The 21,291-nt window shown below is 40.1% G+C and overlaps 1 protein-coding gene across 1 annotated transcript in view; it reads left to right on the top strand.

Annotated features, from left to right (window-relative positions):
* LOC136874398 (zinc finger protein 585A) overlaps positions 1-21,291 on the top strand; it is a 131,142-nt gene that overhangs the window by 83,555 nt on the left and 26,296 nt on the right. Inside the window, exon 5 of the mRNA XM_067148032.2 lies at positions 2,299-2,589. Within this exon, the coding sequence (XP_067004133.2) occupies positions 2,299-2,589 (291 nt within the window). The remainder of the gene's footprint in view (positions 1-2,298; positions 2,590-21,291) is intronic.

Below are 21,291 nucleotides of genomic sequence, written 5' to 3'. Positions count from 1 at the left end.
TATAACCAACCATATCGTCTCCCCTCTGGCAAACTAATGAATGTGCAAATTGTTAAATATTAGGAAAGTTGAAAGAAGTTGTGATTACTCATTGTCAAATCAATTTTTATATTGAATGATTGGTTTTATGTGTTAGCCATATAGAACGAGCTGCAGATGCGAGTCTTTGTTAGACGGTAGACATTATATAAATAATAAAATCTAGACCAAAACTTTAGAAGTACGGGTTCCCTAGTTCGTCACTTTAGCTGCTTTGCCATAGTGGGGACGATATATAATCCAGCTCGTTCCAGGATTTAATACCATGACTTTTAAGTTCTTTGAAACAGCAATAATAATAATAATAATAATAATAATAATAATAATAATAATAATAATAATAATAATAATTGTTACGGAGTTATCCGTGGTAGTTAGAGGTGAAAGAAGGTGCTGGGATGAGTAGGTCTCAATCTACGAAATTAAAGTGAATTTAAAATTTAACAAGGTTATATTTTCTTTTCAAGATCAAGAAATAACAAATATAACAGGTACTTAGTAGCCTAGCAACAAATTGAGAATGTACAATTACAGTAGTTACAGGATTTGGGCTCCGAGCCCCCGACACACAATTCTTGAGCAATTAGCCCAACTTTTACTTATACACAAGGTTTAACAAAGGGGCAGAAAACCCCAATCATGCCCAGGAGCATTTGCTCCCAATTACACAGTAAAGCCTCCTCGAGGCACGCAGAAACAATTTTTTTTGGGAAGAGCAACCCGCTCTCGAAGTTCCAGCCTATCAAAGGCCACACCAAACTCCACCTTCAAGTTGACCTCCAAGCACATGAAAACAGGGGTAAATATACCCAACCTACTGAGGCCTACTCAATAAGGAAACAGGATAATTACATGGCCTCCAAAATACCAACTTGAGAGGAGGCGTCCTTGCACTCCTAATACACTTTATTTAAAACCTATTTGGCACTAGGCCGCATATGCAAGGGCTAATCCCATACTAAAGAGGTGACACGATAGGAAAACTTATTACATTACGAAACGAAGAAAAATGGTTGAGAAAATGTAGTCACCTCAAAAACAATATGAAAGGGAGCTCAAGAGGGTTAGGCACTCTCTATCCCAATTTGTAGTATAAAGAGATAGAATTTATACCAAGAGTCTTTTACATTTTAGAGGAAAGTTACATAGTAAAAGGTATCGAACCTGCCCCGAGAGTTAAACTGCTGAGCTGGAAAGAAGATAAGTTATAAAACAGCCATTACCTGGTGGTTGAACTGCTGCCCGATGAAAGAGGCGCTTCCCGCCCCCTGCTACATAATTTACACAATGATAGGTGTTACTGAAGTGGCGCGGAGACCCGAAAATCAGCAGTTTATGTACCCTCGCGGAACATTCGAGACCTTTCATGAATGATAACACCCGCCCACAAGCATTTTATTGGACGGCCAAAAGATTACAAGTCAAAACTGAAGAAGAAAACCAGGATTGGTGGAAAATTAATTACAAAAATTTTTTTTTTTTTGCTAGGGGCTTTACGTCGCACCGACACAGATAGGTCTTATGGCGACGATGGGATAGGAAGGGCCTAGGAGTTGGAAGGAAGCGGCCGTGGCCTTAATTAAGGTACAGCCCCAGCATTTGCCTGGTGTGAAAATGGGAAACCACGGAAAACCATCTTCAGGGCTGCCGATAGTGGGATTCGAACCTACTATCTCCCGGATGCAAGCTCACAGCCGCGCGCCTCTACGCGCACGGAATTACAAAAATTACTCATTGGTTGAATTCAAAACTGGCGGAAAGAGAAGGGTTATACAGCCAACCTAAACCATGACTGAAAGAAATTTAACAAAGAACAAACTTATGAACACAAAATTTCTCCAAAAAAAACCCAGTTCTTTCACTTCGCACTAGGGTGCACAATTGTAGCCCTTCAGTAGTGCCATCTAGAAGAGAATGTTCACACTTATTACTACAGGCAAAACAAAAATACATCGAAAACGACACAGTTCAGAACACTTCAAAATTTACAAGTAGTGACATCTTCTGAAAAACTTGAGAATAAACACTGTAGTTAAAGTTCAGGCTTCCTCCAGTAGAGGAGTTTCAACTGGCGCAAGGTTTGAATTAGCAGCGCGGAGGTGTACCGCCCGGTACAATAATAATAATAATAATAATAATAATAATAATAATCATAATCATCATCATCCTATCATCATACCTCTCTTTTTTTTTTGGTTTTCTTTTGTTCCTTTAGTATTTCCTCCTCCAATACTTTATTTCTGAACTGTGTTCTTACAGGGAAGTACAGAATGGCGAGGGACCTTGCAAAGGAGTGGTCAATGCAACATGCGTCTGTGAAAAATGTGGAAAGGTATGCAATAACCGTACTGCACTACGAGCTCACCAGAGTTTACACCGTAATTGGACTGCACTTACCTGCCGTGTCTGTGGAAAGAGTTTTAGACAGATCTCTCATCTAGTAAGCCACATTAAGTCCCACGAAGATGGTCAGCAAGCACTCCCTCACATATTTCACCTTCAAAAAGAGGAGAGCAAGCCTGAAAAAGACGATCTTCTTATGTGTGATAGGTGAGCAGAAAGTATTATTTGTTTCTATTCTGTAATACTGCACTGGATGTTGACTTCGTTGGATTGGAAATTGAACTACAGTATTTCATATTTTAAGCATGTGCTATAAATATACACACATAGCGACTGTATGTCAAGCGAGTCATCACTGGAGTGATGATACCTTTGTTGCAACTTTTATGATTTCCTCCTTAACATTGAACTCTTGTTCTTGTTGGCAAAGTCCAGAGTTTGGAGTGTGCTCTACTTGTAGACTCACCAAGATTTACCTCCGTGTCAAAAAGTTATCTCTTATAAGTACTACTCATTATCATTGTAGTTGTGACTATTTTCCAGCCATCAGCCAAGTCTGTTGAGAACACCCACTTCTTCATCTGACATCTTACCTTATTTTGTCTTCTATCTTTGTCCAGTTTTCTCCTTCTACACACTCTTTTATTCCTTTCAGTCATCTGTGTCTTGGTACCACTGTAACACTCTTTCCTTCTGTCCAGTTTTAATATTCTATCCTCCATCATTTTCTCTTTCACCAGTTCTCTCGTCCTGGTTCAACAAGCCCAGTCTCCTCACTCCAAACTTCTCCTCAGAAACTTCATTTTAAAGGCCTGCATTCTGATCTGGAATCATTGTTGATTTAATGTCATATGTAGCAAAATAGGAACTTGATTGATATATATATATATATATATATATATATATATATATATATATATATATATATATATATATGACATATATACAATGACTGGTTAGTGTGGAGAGAGAGAGAGAGAGTTTATTATAGGCAAAAATGTTGATTTTCATCATGATCATGATGATCATCATCATCATCATCATCATCATCAGAGTTCAGAAGTTTAAGACCTAGAGAAGTACAAAATATGCAAGCAAATATGACCTAAAAATTATAAAATATGACCTAAAAAACTATAAAATATGACATGAATTTTTGGGATAGGTGACCTAAAGAAGTACAAAATATGCAAGCAAATATGACCTAAAAATTATAAAATATGACCTAAAAAACTATAAAATATGACATGAATTTTTGGGATAGGTAGAGTATCACTAAGATACAGTAAATGTCTTAAGTGCCAAAGGTGATCAGCAATAATACACCAGACACATTTAGGCCTAATCGTACAAACTGACAGATAGCTACACTACATTAAAATTTTCAATATTCATTCAGTATCATAGCCTTGAGATGCAGCTCTTGCTTGGTTTTCCTAAAAGAAAACAAAAAACCCGAAGTATTAGCATGCTTTATGATATCTGTCGGCGTAAGTTACAAGACACTGCCTAACAGAAAGTTTACTGAGTTCATAATCGTACATACCTCTTAATCTTCTTCTTTGCCAACATTGCACATCACGACCATGTGCATTCTCAGGTTGTCGAAAAGAAATCTCCTTCGAAGGTCGCTTAGTATTTTTTTTGTACTGGAAGAATCTCCTTTCTACGTCACATGATGTCACAGGTGCGTATTTAAACACAGTTCACTGCTGCTTAGCTGCGGGTCGTTTTTGCCTAGACCAGATCCATTACCCTCTAAAATGGCACCAATTCTGCACATTGTTGCGTATCTTTCATTTGCACTCAGCACCTTACTGAGTTTGTTCTTCACCACAACTGACACTGTACCTCTTGCTTCTCCTACTTTGGATACCGTGTCCTTTACTATTCCCAAACTCTCACATAATTCTAAACCAGCAGTTTCTAGGCGAGAGATAGTTTTTGATGTATCTCTATCATTTGAAGAAATATATGCTAATTGTCCCGACAAATCATTGGAAAACAGTTCCTGTGCAATTTTTATTGACGATGTCTCACTACTTTCAAAAGTACAAACAATTTCTTGCACAGTTTCGTAGTGTTCACAGTAGTACTCTACTGCGTTAAGCCACGTTCCCCATCGGGTGAGCACTGGCTGAGGAGGAAGAGGAAGTGAAGGCATGTGATCTTTGAATGTTGCCACCCTGAGTGGAGCCTTCACAAATATTTTCTTGACGTTTGATATTAACTGGTCAACATCAGGAAAATTCTGCCGTATTTCTTCAGCAACTCTGTGTAATCCGTGAGCAAGACACGTTAAATGGACCATTTTTGGGTAAAGTACCTTAAGTCCCCCTGCTGCTTTCACCATGTATGGTGCAGCATCGGTTAGTAACAGCAAGATTTGTTCTCGCTTAACTTCACCATCCCACAAAAGCTTCATGTCATTGTCAAAAAGTATTGCAATTGTGGAATGGTTAGCTGCATCTAGAACCTCCGAATGAAGTAAATATACATCGCCGGGACGATCCATGAGAAGCGTGCCAATTATAACATTTGCAACATACCTACCACAAACATCCGTAGTTTCATCAACGGATACCCAGGAGCTATTGTTGCCTACACTAATTCTAATTTTTCGAGTACTGAATGTCTCTTCACCAAACTCTTTCAAATACTTTCTTAACTTGACAGCTTCACTACACTTTACTTTCAGCATGATGGGGTTCACTGCAGTACTACAAGTGTGACCAATCTGTTGAAATCCGTTGGTAATGAAAGAGCAAGGGAGCTTTAACTCGAATCTGCAAGGAAGAACTGGGCGAGATATAACATGGCATGTCCTTGTTTGCTAATTGCTTCTGAGCTAAATACATCTACTGGAGTGACATCCTATTGAAAGGTGGAAACACACTATCGTCACGTTTCGTGAACTCGCACGTACAGTGTCGCAGTTTAACTTGTCCAGAAAGATGTGCTAAAAGACGTCCGTAGAGGAGCGCCTTCTTGGAATCAGATCTTCTAAACCTGCTACCTGCCTGTTCCGGGAAAAGAAAGAAAAATATATCTACTACACTATACGGAAATCCTGTGTTTGAAACTTGACGCAGATAACATGTACCTTGTTAACGACGCCAACATTTAAACAAAAATGCTGAAATTATAACCAAATATGACCTTACATCACTAAAATGAACATAATATGACCAAAACAATAAAAATGGCTGAAATATGCATTTATAGGCAACAGATTGCTGTAAGCGTGGTCAGGGACCCGTCATTCAACTTATTTTTCAGATTTCAGGTAAAATGAGCTGAGGAAAAAAATATGACTTTTCCTTAACATCTGAACCTTAATAATAATCATCATCATCATAATACAAATCTTTATACATTATGCATAATGCCTAAGTTTGCTATGTTTTAACTTCCTTTATCCTTTGTCAGAGAAAGTGGTATTTTATCTGTAATTGCCTGGCTGGCATTTCCTGAATACTTGGTGTATCACCACTCCGAAAGAAGTATCAAGGGAGGAAGTTTTTGTTACAACAACTACACTTCCTTCTGATATTAACAGTGTTGCCAACTTAGTGGATTTTCCGCTCAATTTGGCGGAATTAGAAGACTGTCAGCGGAGAAATATACCATTTAGCGGACAACTGATTTTTTTGGTGGAATTCTAGATTTATTATAGCGGGATTTAGCATTTTATCCATTTTACTTTTTAAAAAAAATTTATACTCCAGTCTGTCTCTGAGCTATTCCGTATTTCTTGTCAGAAGCTAGCAGTCACATGAGGAAAACATGTTATTTGGATTTGATGTTATGAGATCGTGGTATCATAAATTTGTAATGCGTGGGGAAAAGTTACTTATCTCTTAGTTGGCGAATGACGACAGATAATGAAACTGTGAGAGAGTAGCATTTATATTTATGCTATGAAGGATGACCGTGTAATGACCTGGCCTGTTCTGTGTGTGGCCGTTGAGGTAGGGGATTCACCTAGTTTGCACCCGGCAGTAAAACGCCTAAAAGTTTTAGCTCGCCGGCTCGCAGGCAGGGTTTAATCCCAGTGGAACTCACAGATCAGGTGAGTACAGACATTTACTACTATTATGATTATTATTGTTAATATTATTATTATTGGTATTATTATTATTATTATTATTATTATTATTATTATTATTATTATTATTATTATTATTATTATTATTATTATTATTATTATTATTATTATTATTATTATTATTATTATGTGCGTATGGATCCAATGGATCACGCAAAGCTCTAACGATTCTGTTTTCTGAGTTTCCAAACAGCTCTCATTCTTTCTCCGTGGATCCTTTTTCGTTCTTCTGTCCACTTTGCTCTAGTCTTCTTTTTCACTTTGTTCTCTGGTTGCACTTTCCATCCATTAATTTTTTCCTATGGAGGTTTCTGTCCGCGGTGTCATTTGAGTTCATCTGGGCTTTTTCCAGATCCTTCTTCACTTCCAGTACCCATGGAATATTTTTTAGATGTTCTATGTAGGTAAGAATCGTGTGTGTCAGTCTACTTGCCGGCAGTCTGCGGACACGCCCATAAAATTTCAGACGTCTTTTGCGGATGTCTGCTGCAATGTTGGAAAGCTCTTCTGTCACTTTGCGTGACCTCAGTCTATATCCATCTTCTGTTTTTCGGGGGCCGAGAATTTTCCTCACATTATTATTATTATTATTATTATTATTATTATTATTATTATTATTATTATTATTATTTGAGATCGGATTTCTTGGCGGAATTTTAGCGGATTTTTAGTAGTATTTAGCGGATCTTGAAAATATAAGTTGGCAACACTGGATATTAATGAATTTAATGTTTGAATATTGCAAGTTCTGTTCGGCATTCTTGGAGTAAGTTGCCTCTGCTGCTGTTTCTTACCGTCGTCATCATCATCATTACCACCTAGAACAGGATTGGCCAACTCGGTACCTATCAAGGACTAAATTTAATTTAGAGAATTCCATTAGGGGCCAACCCAAGCATTAAGTTTTGTTTTATCCATGTGGAAAGAAAAATACAAACTATATAGGTAGTACGCCCATCCCGTGTCCAGGATAGCTGGCGTAAAGATATCACGACTAGATCTCAGGGTTCATTTTCATAAAGATTTTATTTTTGAGTGCTCGTGGGATTCAAACAACGCTGATACGCTATGTAAATCTATCAAAAGAACTGATGGACGTCTCCATCTGATGTATCATGAATTTGCAAGAAAATGGATAATTCTACAGCTTAAATCTAAGTTGATCTTTATTACCATGGAAAGTATCAATACCATAACACATCAAATTCTTCTTCATCCATTCCCTTTTCGAGATTCTCTCTGGGTAGGGTAGTGTACCAAAGCCCTTACTTGATCTTTCCACCATTCCTCTTCTAGTACTTTATTGCTATCGACTCCTCTGTTCGCAATACAATCCATAATCCTCCATCCATCTCATTCTAGGCTGTCCCGTAGGCCTCCGGTTAGTCTCTTTATCCATGAATGTTCCCTTTGGTATTCTCTCTCCTGGCATTCTCATTATGTACCACCTTAGTTTTGCTATATCAATCTCATGGTTCATGGTGTGGGTTACTGTAGTCACGTCCTAGTACGTGAACTACGGGCAATGGCTGAGTGGCCTTGTAAGTGGTCATGAGAGTTGGGATGATAAGATTCTCAAATGTGACAAAATAATCATCATCATCATCTTCCTTCCAAGTATTGGGCCATGTGACCCGTTACGGTCTTGCATTTTACTTTTTGCAAGACTTGAAAGCAATCAAATGTCCTTCCGACAGGTTGCTAGCCTGAAGGAAGTAAGACCATTGGTGGGGCTGCCACCTCTCAGCTAATGGACTAGCTGAAATCACAGCATTTCCTCCATAATGGATGTAACGGTTATACCGCCGTGACTCTGTCAACAGGGCTGGGAACAGGTTTTTTCATCTCGGGAAGGTGAGGTTGGCCTTTGGGCAGGAGAGGTTATGTCATAATCATCATCCTTCCAAGTACTGGGCCATGTGGCCTGTTACGGTCTTGCATTTTCTTTCCATCGCTTCATTGGACATCCTATAGATCTCTGTCCTCTTGGTTGATAGCGTAGGATCTCCTTTGGTAGTCTTCCAGTGACAAAATAATAATAATAATAATAATAATAATAATAATAATTAATAAATGACTTAATGTGCAAGTTATTCTAAGTATCTGCCTAGGGGAAATCATTTTTGAAGACACTATATAGTATCTACTCTCAATTATATTTATCACACAATATGATGCATGTTAATCTCCATTATGCCATCATTATTTGGGAAAATTGAATTTTAAAATAGTAATAAGTTAAAATATCCGCCAGTTATTCTTATAAGAATGTATGCATGTATGTATGTATAACCATGTCACCATTAATCTAGGATATGGATTCTCAGACAATATACTGCTACTGTTCGTCAATATTCCTTTCCTTACTCTTCAAATAAATCATTTATATCTGATATCTCATCGTCATATTACATATTCATTCAACAAATTCTTCATTCACAACATATAACATTGTTATGTTTTCATCATAACTCATTTTACCTTATATCACTTCATACCTTATATTTCAACTATATACTGTATATCTTAACTGACGCTCAAATAACCTTATTTCCATTTACTCGCAGTATCGGACCAATAACCTATCAAATAACATTAACATGTTTTCAATCTGCCATTATCTCCATATATAATGCATATCCTAATTTATTACAATATGGTTCATGTTTGTGGGTTACTGTAGTCACATCCTAGTTCGTGAACCATGGGCAACAGCTGAGTGGCCTAGTAAGTGGTCCTGAGAGTCGGGATACCAGTTGCTATGGAATGGAAGTGGGCATCTCGGACATATTCTGAGTCCTGGCCCTCCCTGTGCTCAGGCGGCTAGGACTATACAATTCACCGGTGCTCCATAACCCATTAGAGGAGAGATCCTCACTTGGACTGTGTGCAAGTAGGGTAGTATCCTGCTTCATGAGTTTACTGAGCTCAGAACATTTTAAGCAGGCCTCGGACCTATGGGAGTAACGGAGTCCCACTCCCATTTGACAGGCGAGGGACTCCTTGGAAACAACTTGGCGAACAAAATGGAATTCGATGGGGAGTTATCAATATTAATGGGGCTTATGGAAGAAAGAAAGTAGAACTGGCTGAGTCAGCAAAGAGGATGCATCTGGATGTGCTAGGAGTAAGTGATATTCGGGTAAGGGGAGATAAGGAGGAAGAGATAGGAGATTATAAAGTGTACTTGACGGGTGTTAGAAAGGGAAGGGCAGAGTCTGGGGTAGGGCTCTTTATCAGGAATACCATTGCACGCAACATAGTTTCTGTTAGGCACGTAAGTGAGCGAATGATGTGGGTAGATTTGTCAGTGGGAGGAATTAGGACAAGAATTGTGTCCGTGTATTCACCATGTGAGGGTGCAGATGAGGATGAAGTTGACAAGTTTTATGAAGCATTGAGTGACGTCGTGGTCAGGGTCAACAGCAAGGACAGAATAGTCCTAATGGGCGATTTCAATGCGAGAGTTGGGAATAGAACTGAAGGATACGAAAGGGTGATTGGTAAATGTGGGGAAGATATGGAAGCTAATGGGAATGGGAAGCGTTTGCTGGACTTCTGTGCTAGTATGAGTTTAGCTGTTACGAATACATTCTTCAAGCATAAGGCTATTCACCGCTACACATGGGAGGCTAGGGGTACCAGATCCATAATAGACTATATCTTAACAGACTTTGAATTCAGGAAATCTGTTAGGAATGTACGAGTTTTCTGGGGATTTTTCGATGATACAGACCACTATCTGATCTGTAGTGAACTAAGTATCTCTAGGCCTAGGGTAGAGAAAGTGAAATCTGTTTGCAAACGAATAAGGGTAGAAAATCTGCAGGACGAGGAAATTAGACGGAAGTACATGGATATGATTAGTGAGAAGTTTCGAACAGTAGACAGTAAGCAGGTTCAGGATATAGAAAGTGAATGGGTGGCATACAGGGATGCTTTAGTAGAAACAGTAAGGGAATGCCTAGGAATAACTGTGTGTAAAGATGGGAAAAGGTGAACATCTTGGTGGAATGATGAAGTGAGAGCAGCTTGTAAACGTAAAAAGCAGGCTTATCAGAAATGGCTCCAAACAAGGGCTGAGGCAGACAGGGATTTGTATGTAGATGAAAGAAACAGAGTGAAACAAATAGTTGTTGAATCCAAAAAGAAGTCATGGGAAGATTTTGGTAACAACCTGGAAAGGCTAGGTCAAGCAGCAGGGAAACCTTTTTGGACAGTAGTAAAGAATCTTAGGAAGGGAGGGAAAAAGGAAATGAACAGTGTTTTGAGTAATTCAGGTGACCTCATAATAGATCCCAGGGAATCGCTGGAGAGGTGGAGGGAATATTTTGAACAGCTTCTCAACGTAAAAGGAAATCTTCCTGGTGGTGTTGTGAACAGCCAAGCTCATGGGGAGGAGGAAAATGGTGTTGGTGAAATTATGCTTGAGGAAGTGGAAAGGATGGTAAATAAACTCCGTTGTAATAAAGCAGCAGGAATAGATGAAATTAGACGTGAAATGGTGAAATATAGTGGGAAGGCAGGGATGAAATGGCTTCATAAAGTAGTAAAATTAGCATGGAGTGTTGGTAAGGTACCTTCAGATTGGGCAAAAGCAGTAATTGCACCTATGTATAAGCAAGGGAACAGGAAGGATTGCAACAACTATCGAGGTATCTCATTGATCAGTTTACCAGGCAAAGTATTCACTGGCATCTTGGAAGGGAGGGTGTGGTCAGTCGTTGAGAGGAAGTTGGATGAAAACCAGTGTAGTTTCAGACCACAGAGAGGCTGGCAGGATTAGATTTTCAGTATTCGCCAGGTAATTGAAAAATGCTACGAGAGGAATAGGCAGTGGTGTTTATGTTTCGTAGATCTAGAGAAAGCATATGACAGGGTACCGAGGGAAAAGATATTCGCCATACTGAGGAAGTATGGAATTAAAGGTAGATTATTAAAATCAATCAAAGGCATTTATGTTGACAATTGGGCTTCAGTGAGAATTGATGGTGGAATGAGTTTTTGGTTCAGGGTACTTACAGGGGTTAGACAAGGCTGTAATCTTTCACCTTTGCTGTTTGTAGTTTACATGGATCATCTGCTGAAAGGTATAAAATGGCAGGGGGGGATTCAGCTAGGTGGAAATGTAGTAAGCAGTCTGGCCTATGCCGACGACTTGGTCTTAATGGCAGATTGTGCCGAAAGCCTGCAGTCTAACATCTTGGAACTTGAAAATAGGTGCAATGAGTATGGTATGAAAATTAGCCTCTCGAAGACTAAATTGATGTCAGTAGGTTAGAAATTCAACAGAATTGAATGTCAGATTGGTGATACAAAGCTAGAACAGGTCGATAATTTCAAGTATGGCAATATGGTAAGTGAGATTGAATCAAGGTGTCGTAAAGCTAATGCAGTGAGCTCGCAGTTGCAATCAACAGTATTCTGTAAGAAGGAAGTGAGCTCCCAGACGAAACTATCTTTACATAGGTCTGTTTTCAGACCTACTTTGCTTTACGGGAGCGAAAGCTGGGTGTACTCAGGATACCTTATTCATAAGTCAGAAGTAACAGACATAAAGTAGCAAGAATGATTGCTGGTACAAACAGGTGGGAACAATGGCAGGAAGGTACTCGGAATGAGGAGTTAAAGGTTAATTTAGGAATGAACTCGATGGATGAAGCTGTACGCATAAACCGGCTTCGGTGTTGGGGTCATGTGAGGAGAATGGAGGAGGATAGGTTACCTAGGAAAATAATGGACTCTGCTGTGGAGGGTAAGAGAAGTAGAGGTAGACCGGGGCGACGATGGTTAGACTCGGTTTCTAACGATTTAAAAATAAAAGGTATAAAACAAAATAAGGCCACAACACTAGTTGCAAATCGAGGATTGTGGCGAAGTTTAGTAAATTCACAGAGGCTTGCAGACTGAACGCTGAAAGGCATAACAGTCTATAATGATAATGTATGTAATGTAACATATAACTTCCACACATTGTAACATCACTTGGCATTGTGTATCGAAGATCCTAAAATTATTCCTCTTATTAACATTTCACATATGGTACAGTATAACATGGCTAATTGGGATTCTTTGTTTTCATTAGAGGACTGTTAACACTTTATTACACTTCCTAACCAGGGTTTGTCTTTTATTTGGTGAATATTACCTATTCCCTTATATCATTGGCGACCGAGAGAGTTGGCTGTGCGGTTAGGGGCACGCGGCTGTGAGCTTGCATCCGGAAGATAGTGGGTTCGAATCCCACTGTCGGCAGCCCTGAAGGAAATCCTTCACTGTTTCTGAGAATATGACACGATTTTACTACTTCTTCAGAATACGTCCTTGTGCTTGAGTTAGGCTTTCATACATACTTACATACATTATCATTATAGACTGTTATGCCTTTCAGCGTTCAGTCTGCAAGCCTCTGAGAATTTACTAAACGTCGCCACAATCCTCGATTTGCAACTAGTGTTGTGGCCTCATTTAGTTCTATACCTCTTATCTTTAAATCGTTAGAAACAGAGTCTAACCATCGTCGTCTTGGTCTCCCTCTACTTCTCTTACCCTCCATAACAGAGTCCATTATTCTCCTAGGTAACCTATCCTCCTCCATTCGCCTCACATGACCCCACCACCGAAGCCGGTTTATGCGTACAGCTTCATCCATCGAGTTCATTCCTAAATTAGCCTTTATCTCCTCATTCCGAGTTCCCTCCTGCCATTGTTCCCACCTGTTTGTACCAGCAATCATTCTTGCTACTTTCATGTCTGTTACTTCTAACTTATGAATAAGATATCCTGAGTCCACCCAGTTTTCGCTCCCATAAAGCAAAGTTGGTCTGAAAACAGACCGATGTAAAGATAGTTTTGTCTGGGAGCTGACTTCCTTCTTACAGAATACTGCTGATCGCAACTGCGAGCTCACTGCATTAGCTTTACTACACTTTGATTCAATCTCACTTACTATATTACCATCCTGGGAAAACACACAACCTAAATACTTGAAATTATCGACCTGTTCTAGCTTTGTATCACCAATCTGACATTCAATTCTGTTGGATTTCTTACCTACTGACATCAATTTAGTCTTCGAGAGGCTAATTTTCATACCATACTCATTGCACCTATTTTCAAGTTCCAAGATGTTAGACTGCAGGCTTTCGGCACAGTCTGCCATTAAGACCAAGTCGTCAGCATAGGCCAGGCTGCTTACTACATTTCCACCTAACTGAATCCCTCCCTGCCATTTTATACCTTTCAGCAGATGATCCATGTAAACTACAAACAGCAAAGGTGAAAGATTACAGCCTTGTCTAACTCCTGTAAGTACCCTGAACCAAGAACTCATTCTACCATCAATTCTCACTGAAGCCCAATTGTCAACATAAATGCCTTTGATTGATTTTAATAATCTACCTTTAATTCCATAGTCCCCCAGTATAGCGAACATCTTTTCCCTCGGTACCCTGTCATATGCTTTCTCTAGATCTACGAAACATAAACACAACTGCCTATTCCTCTCGTAGCATTTTTCAATTACCTGGCGCATACTGAAAATCTGATCCTAACAGCCTCTCTGTGGTCTGAAACCACACTGGTTTTCACCCAACTTCATCTCAACGACTGATCGCACCCTCCCTTCCAAGATGCCTGTGAATACTTTGCCTGGTATACTAATCAATGAGATACCTCGATAGTTGTTGCAATCCTTCCTGTTCCCTTGCTTATAGATAGGTGCAATTACTGCTTTTGTCCAATCTGAAGGTACCTTACCAACACTCCACGCTAATTTGACTACTCTATGAAGCCATTTCATCCCTGCCTTCCCACTATACTTCACCATTTCAGGTCTAATTTCATCTATTCCTGCTGCCTTATGACAATGGAGTTTATTTACTATCCTTTCCACTTCCTCAAGCATAATTTCACCAACATCATTTTCCTCCTCCCCATGAGCTTGACTGTTTGCAACACCACCATGATGATTTCCTTTTACATTGAGAAGCTGTTCAAAATATTCCCTCCACCTCTCCAGTGATTCCCTGGGATCTGTTATGAGTTCACCTGAATTACTCAAAACACTGTTCATTTCCTTTTTCCCTCCCTTCCTAAGATTCTTTATTACTGTCCAGAAAGGTTTCCCTGCTGCTTGACCTAGCCTTTCCAGGTTATTACCAAAATCTTCCCATGACTTCTTTTTGGATTCAACAATTATTTGTTTCGCTCTGTTTCTTTCATCTACGTACAAATCCCTGTCTGCCTCGGCCCTTGTTTGGAGCCATTTCTGATAAGCCTTCTTTTTACGTTTACAGGCTGCTCTCACTTCATCATTCCACCAAGATGTTCGCCTTTTCCCATCTTTACACACAGTTGTTCCTAGGCATTCCCTTGCTGTTTCTACTACAGCATCCCTGTATGCCACCCATTCACTTTCTATATCCTGAACCTGCTTACTGTGTACTGTTCGAAACTTCTCACTAATCATATCCATGTACTTCTGTCTAATTTCCTCATCCTGGAGATTTTCTACCCTTATTCGTTTGCAGACAGATTTCACTTTCTCTACCCTAGGCCTAGAGATACTTAGTTCACTACAGATCAGATAATGGTCTGTATCATCGAAAAATCCCCGAAAAACTCGTACATTCCTAAAAGATTTCCTGAATTCAAAGTCTGTTAAGATATAGTCTATTATGGATCTGGTACCCCTAGCCTCCCATGTGTAGCGGTGAATAGCCTTATGCTTGAAGAATGTATTTGTAACAGCTAAACCCATACTAGCACAGAAGTCCAGCAAACGCTTCCCATTCCCATTAGCTTCCATATCTTCCCCACATTTACCAATCACCCTTTCGTATCCTTCAGTTCTATTCCCAACTCTCGTATTGAAATCGCCCATTAGTACTATTCTATCCTTGCTGTTGACCCTGACCACGACGTCACTCAATGCTTCATAAAACTTGTCAACTTCATCCTCATCTGCACCCTCACATGGTGAATACACGGACACAATTCTTGTCCTAATTCCTCCCACTGACAAATCTACCCACATCATTCGCTCACTTACGTGCCTAACAGAAACTATGTTGCGTGCAATGGTATTCCTGATAAAGAGCCCTACCCCAGACTCTGCCCTTCCCTTTCTAACACCCGTCAAGTACACTTTATAATCTCCTATCTCTTCCTCCTTATCTCCCCTTACCCGAATATCACTTACTCCTAGCACATCCAGATGCATCCTCTTTGCTGACTCAGCAAGTTCTACCTTCTTTCTTCCAGAAGCCCCATTAATATTGATAACTCCCCATCGAATTCCATTTCGTTCGCCAAGTTGTTTCCAAGGAGTCCCTCGCCTGTCAAATGGGAGTGGGACTCCATTACTCCCATAGGTCCGAGGCTTGCTTAAAGTGTTCTGAGCTCGGTAAATTCATGAAGCAGGATGCTGCCCTACTTGCACATAGTCCAAGTGAGGATCTCTCCTCTAACGGGTTATGGACCACCGGTGAATTGTGTAGTCCTGGCCGCCTGAGCACAAGGAGGGCCATGACTCAGAATATGTCCGAGATGCCCACTCCCATTCCATAGCAACTGGTATCCCGACTCTCAGGACCACTTACTAGGCCACTCAGCCGTTGCCCATGGTTCACGAACTAGGACGTGACTACAGTAACCCACAAACATGAACCATAGTTAGGCTTTCATTTTTTAATTTTTAAACAGTGTCATCCTTAACAATTTGAATACCTAGTTTGTCGTGGTCACGGCCACTGCGATTTTATTAATTCCGACTTTGCAGTACTCTCAGTTCCCTTATATCTTACTAGCTGATCTACCCGTGCTTCGCTACAGGATTCTTAGAAAGACTGACGTGGTTTTTCTAAATGAAGTCAACATAGGTCATTACAAAAACATCAGTAGGAATGTAGCTATTAAAAGCAATGTTACATTATAAAATACTTGATCAAACGGAAAAACACACTCTTCTGCATTATTCCGTTAAATATACACACTGCTCATTCCAATCAGTCCCTCAGAGTAGGGATCGAATAGCTCAAATGCTATGATGAACCAGTGTGTTATGTACCAGTAAAGCAAAGTCACCTCCGTACAGGCCATGAAGGCCCTTGGAGGAGTGGAAGGTAAAGGCTTCCACCATTGTTAACCTCGGCACGTGATGGGGTAGAGTGGTTAGCTCTTCACCCGGCTGCCTTTGCCCCCAGGAATTAACCTGGTACTCATTTTTGGTGTAGGCTGAGTGAACCTCAGGGCCATATGCACCTCCGGAAGTGGAAATCTTGTTTCTTAAATTTTACTACTTCCTGACGGGGATTCGAACCCAATTCCTTACGGGCGAACCGAGCACGCCTTTACCGCCTCGGGCAGGCAGCCCCTGTTACGTACCAGTAATATCAGAAAATTTATGAACCAGAGGAATGGCATGCTAAAGAAGAAAGTTATCTAACTCCCCATCTAATTCCCGCCAATATTCAGGCAGACTGTCACACTCGGTACGACCGGGCGAGTTGGCCGTGTGGTTAGGGGTGCGCAGTTGTGAGCTTGTATCCGATAGATAGTGGATTCGAACCCCACTGTTCGGCGGCCCTGAAGATGGTATTATGTGGTTTCCGATTTTCACACCAGGTAAATGCTGGGGGTGTACCTTAAACAAAACCAACACTCCTAGCCCTTTCCTATCCCATTATCGCCATAAGACCTATCTGTGTCAGTGCAACGTAAAGCAAATTTAAAAAAAAACTCGGTACGCAGCAGTAATCCTATCTATTGGAGATGAGTGGCAACAGAAGACACAAAGCACATCACAACAAACAATAGTCAATGTAATGCTATTGTTGATCCATTTTATGAGCTTTCTATATTGTAGTCTTTCACATTTAGTTTTCTTTTGACTCTGTGATATTAGGGCGTCTTATAAAATTATTTATAGCATAGACTGCAGTTCCTTATTCTACGACTTCTCATACCGATTTTCATTAAATTCTGTTTACCAATTTTCTCGTGACTCTGCGCTGATATGGACTTAGCAACAAAAATCCAAATTCATGAATATCTCTGTGATCATAGCCGGTACGGTAACAATGTATGCGACATAAATGATCTGAAATTTAATACCATATACCTTTAATATGTAGTATTTATAGATAAAACCACTAATAACATAAATATTTCAGAACTAAATTTTAGGCCTTCCTCTAAACTACCATTTCACTCAGCATGAATACAATTATTTATGACCTAGATTGTAGTGACTTATTCTCTGACTTTGAATACCGATTTTCATTAAATTCTCTTCAGCCATTTTCTCGTGATGCATGTACATACATACAGACACACAGACAGCAGGCAGGCAGGCAGACAGAAATTACGGAAAAGTAAAAAGTACATTTCCTTGTTACTGGTGACATGACTAATACAAAAATACTATCCTTTTTAAATTTTGAGCAATGTACAGACAAAACTCTTATTTTATATATATAGATGTAATTTATTCATTGTGTCTAACTTTATTACTAGTAATTGTGTCCGTCTTAATTCGATTGAGCTTAATTGCTGGAATAGTGGAATGGCACAGTAAATATAATTTAATAAATAAGGGGTGTGATTAGCTTAGCTGATTTTCACCTGGATGACAGAGGTTCAATTCCTGCTCAATCCCATGTTGGAATTTCCACATGAAAAATCATGTGGTGTCAGGAAGGGCATCTACGTTAAACCCCCATTGTAAACCCAAAATGAGCCACGTGGCTTCAGTGACCTCAGAAATACCTGGGACAAGCTGAAGAAAGTTAGTTGAGTTAAACAATTTAATAAACTTTTTTTCTTTTTTAACTCCAGTTGCTTTGCGTCTCACCAACACAGATAGGTCTTATGGCGACGATGGGACGGGAAAGGGCTAGGAGTAGGAAGGAAGCGGCCATGGCCTGGATATGAAATAACCCATCTTGTTGAGTATACCTTCAATTACACTGCCGGAAAAAAAGAAATGATGCACCCAGAAGGGAGGAGGAAACTAAATGATATTGATAGATAATATTGATAGATTTTACAGGTATTTATATTTCATCCTACTTCTCATGCTAGGTATGCTCCTGTTGTCGGTCCACAGGGAAGAATGGAATAGTGCGCGCCCGAACAACAATGTGTTAATATTTAGAATATTTACAAATACCTGCACCAATGGCAAGAGTCTTGAATATCGACAAAAAGAAATCCTGTGAAATAAAATGTCACCTGAATTAAAGCCATGGTCACTTCCGTCTCACTGTTAGATCTTTCCTATCCCATTGTAGCCGTAAGACTGGTTTCAGTGTGATGTAAATCAAAAAATAAAAATAAAACAGAATTAGATCATGAGGGAAACCATATTTTACTTGTCACTCAGCGTATTGGAGAATATTAATAATCCATTTTTTTTTAACACATTAATGACAGGCTACATTAATTAACGTAGTTTCGTAATGGTGCACGGGCGACCGGCTACGTAAATTAATGTTTTCTCACATTGCTTATTTCTTGTGTGATTTTGTCCTCTCCACCGTTTATTAATTGAAATATGTCGTGTTGTTTACAAACTAAAGTCTTTGTTGATCAGAATTTAGATAGATATATTCTTTCCTTGACAATGCTTTTGGCACAGGAAGTGTGGTTTCATAACACTGAGTACCGTGTGACCAAGTGTATTTTCAGGTGTCAGCATGGCGCGCCGTACCAAAGACAACTTGAACGATGAAGAAATATTTGGAGAATTGCAGGCTGATAGTGTATCTGATGTCCCTAGTGATTGTGAAGATGTGTGTCGGTCAACATCAAAATATACGCGCGGAAGTGGAAGTGCGACATTCAATTCAGACGGCGACAATAATACGAGTGATAGTAGTGAGAGTGAGGTTGACGGAGTCCTAGAACCATTGATAGATTTTACAGGTATTTATATTTCATCCTACTTCTCATGCTAGTTATGCTCCTGTTGTCGGTCCACAGGGAAGAATGGAATAGTGCGCGCCCGAACAACAATGTGTTAATATTTAGAGTATTTACAAATACCTGCACCAATGGCAAGAGTCTTGAATATCGACAAAAAGAAATCCTGTGAAATAAAATGTCTCCCTGAAATGCTTTCTGATAAGTAATCACAGTAGGATTTACTCAGTACTGTGAAAAGGTAATGAAGAGGTACATAATTGCAGAAATCTTTCAAAAAATCAAACATTTCTATGCCCTGTTGTTCACCAGAAGGAAGCGTACTTACTAATTTAGAAAAAAAATCCTGGATATGAAATAACACATCTTGTTGAGTATACCTTCAATTACACTGCCGGAAAAAAAGAAATGATGCACCCAGAAGGGAGGAGGAAACTAAATGAAACTTCATGTGTTAAGAGGGTATGTGATGTTATTTCAGTGATTACAAAATTGAATCATATTTAGAAAGAACTTGGCAGTATGACATTGCACTCCCCCTGGCCTGGATGCATGCATACACCGATTCGGTTGGGAAGGGTATCGTAAAGGCACAGTATCCTCTCCTGAGGCAGGCTGGCCCACAACTGTTGTAACTGGTCCTCCATATCCTGTATACTGGCAATGGGACGGAGTTTGTGTCCGAGCTGGTCGCACACATTCTATCGGCGACAGATCTGGGGATCTTGCTGGCCACGGGAGTACCTCAGCATCATGCAGATAGTTTATAGAGATACGTGCCGTGTGAGGATGAGGATTATTCTGTTGAAAAATGGCACCACAATACTGTCGCATATGAGGTAACACACGAGGGCGCAGGATGTCTGTGACGTACCGTTGTGCCATCAGTTCCCTCAATCACTACTTGCTGTGACCTGAAGTCATACCCATTAGCTCCCCACACCATGACGCCAGAAGTAACACTGCTGTGCCTCTCCAAAACATTGGAAGAATGGGACCTCTCCCCAGGTCTCCACCATACACATAGACAATGGTCATCCAGGGTAGTGCAGAACCGCAATTCATCACTGAACACAATGCGTCGCCATTCATCAGCACTTTATGCTTCTCGGTCATGGCACCACTTCAAACACAGCCATTTGTGTTGTGGGGCTAATGGCAGCGTACGTGTGGAACGGTAATTCCCTAGTCCGGCTGCTGTTAGTCTCCAGCGAATGGTGCAGGATGACACAGAATGTTGAAGGGAGTCCATTACTTATTCTTGGACGGTAGGCGCAGATGTGAAGGGGTTATGATGTGCTTGGTGCACAATACGGTGATCCTCTCTTGTGTTGGTCAGACATGGTTGACAGATGTGTTTGCCCTCACTTTTCCCATGATCCACCAAGTCTGAACTTCAGAAACCAAGAAGGAAAAGTAGCCCACAATGATATGGAGAACAGTCGGATCCTAGCAGACCATTTTGTAAAACTCCTTAATTGGAGCAGGTCACATCCAAGAAATTTTACTACAATCACAAAGAACCAAATCTCGACTCAGAACCTCCAACTGTGGAAGAAGTCAGGTGCATCATCAAGACCTTGAAGAGCAATAAAACACCTGGAGAAGATGGGATTGGAAATATGCGGATAGAGCGATCGTTGAACTGACAAGAATCCTGAGCAAGATTTGGGAAGAGGAGAAGCTGCCAGATGGATGGACATCGGCGTTGATACACCCACGTCACAAGAAAGGAGGTAAGACATATGTTAATAATTAAGGGGAATATTACTTCTACCAGAGACATATAAGATATTCTCAAAGGCATTGCTACACAGGACAGAAAAACAATTGGAGCCACAAATTGGTGAGTATCAAGCAGGTTTTAGAGAGGGCAG

This window comes from Anabrus simplex, chromosome 5 (genome assembly GCF_040414725.1).
Source record: "Anabrus simplex isolate iqAnaSimp1 chromosome 5, ASM4041472v1, whole genome shotgun sequence".
Classification (NCBI taxonomy): domain Eukaryota; kingdom Metazoa; phylum Arthropoda; class Insecta; order Orthoptera; family Tettigoniidae; genus Anabrus; species Anabrus simplex.
The sequence above is the reverse complement of the archived record's forward strand: the minus strand, read 5'-3'. Positions and strand labels throughout refer to the sequence as shown.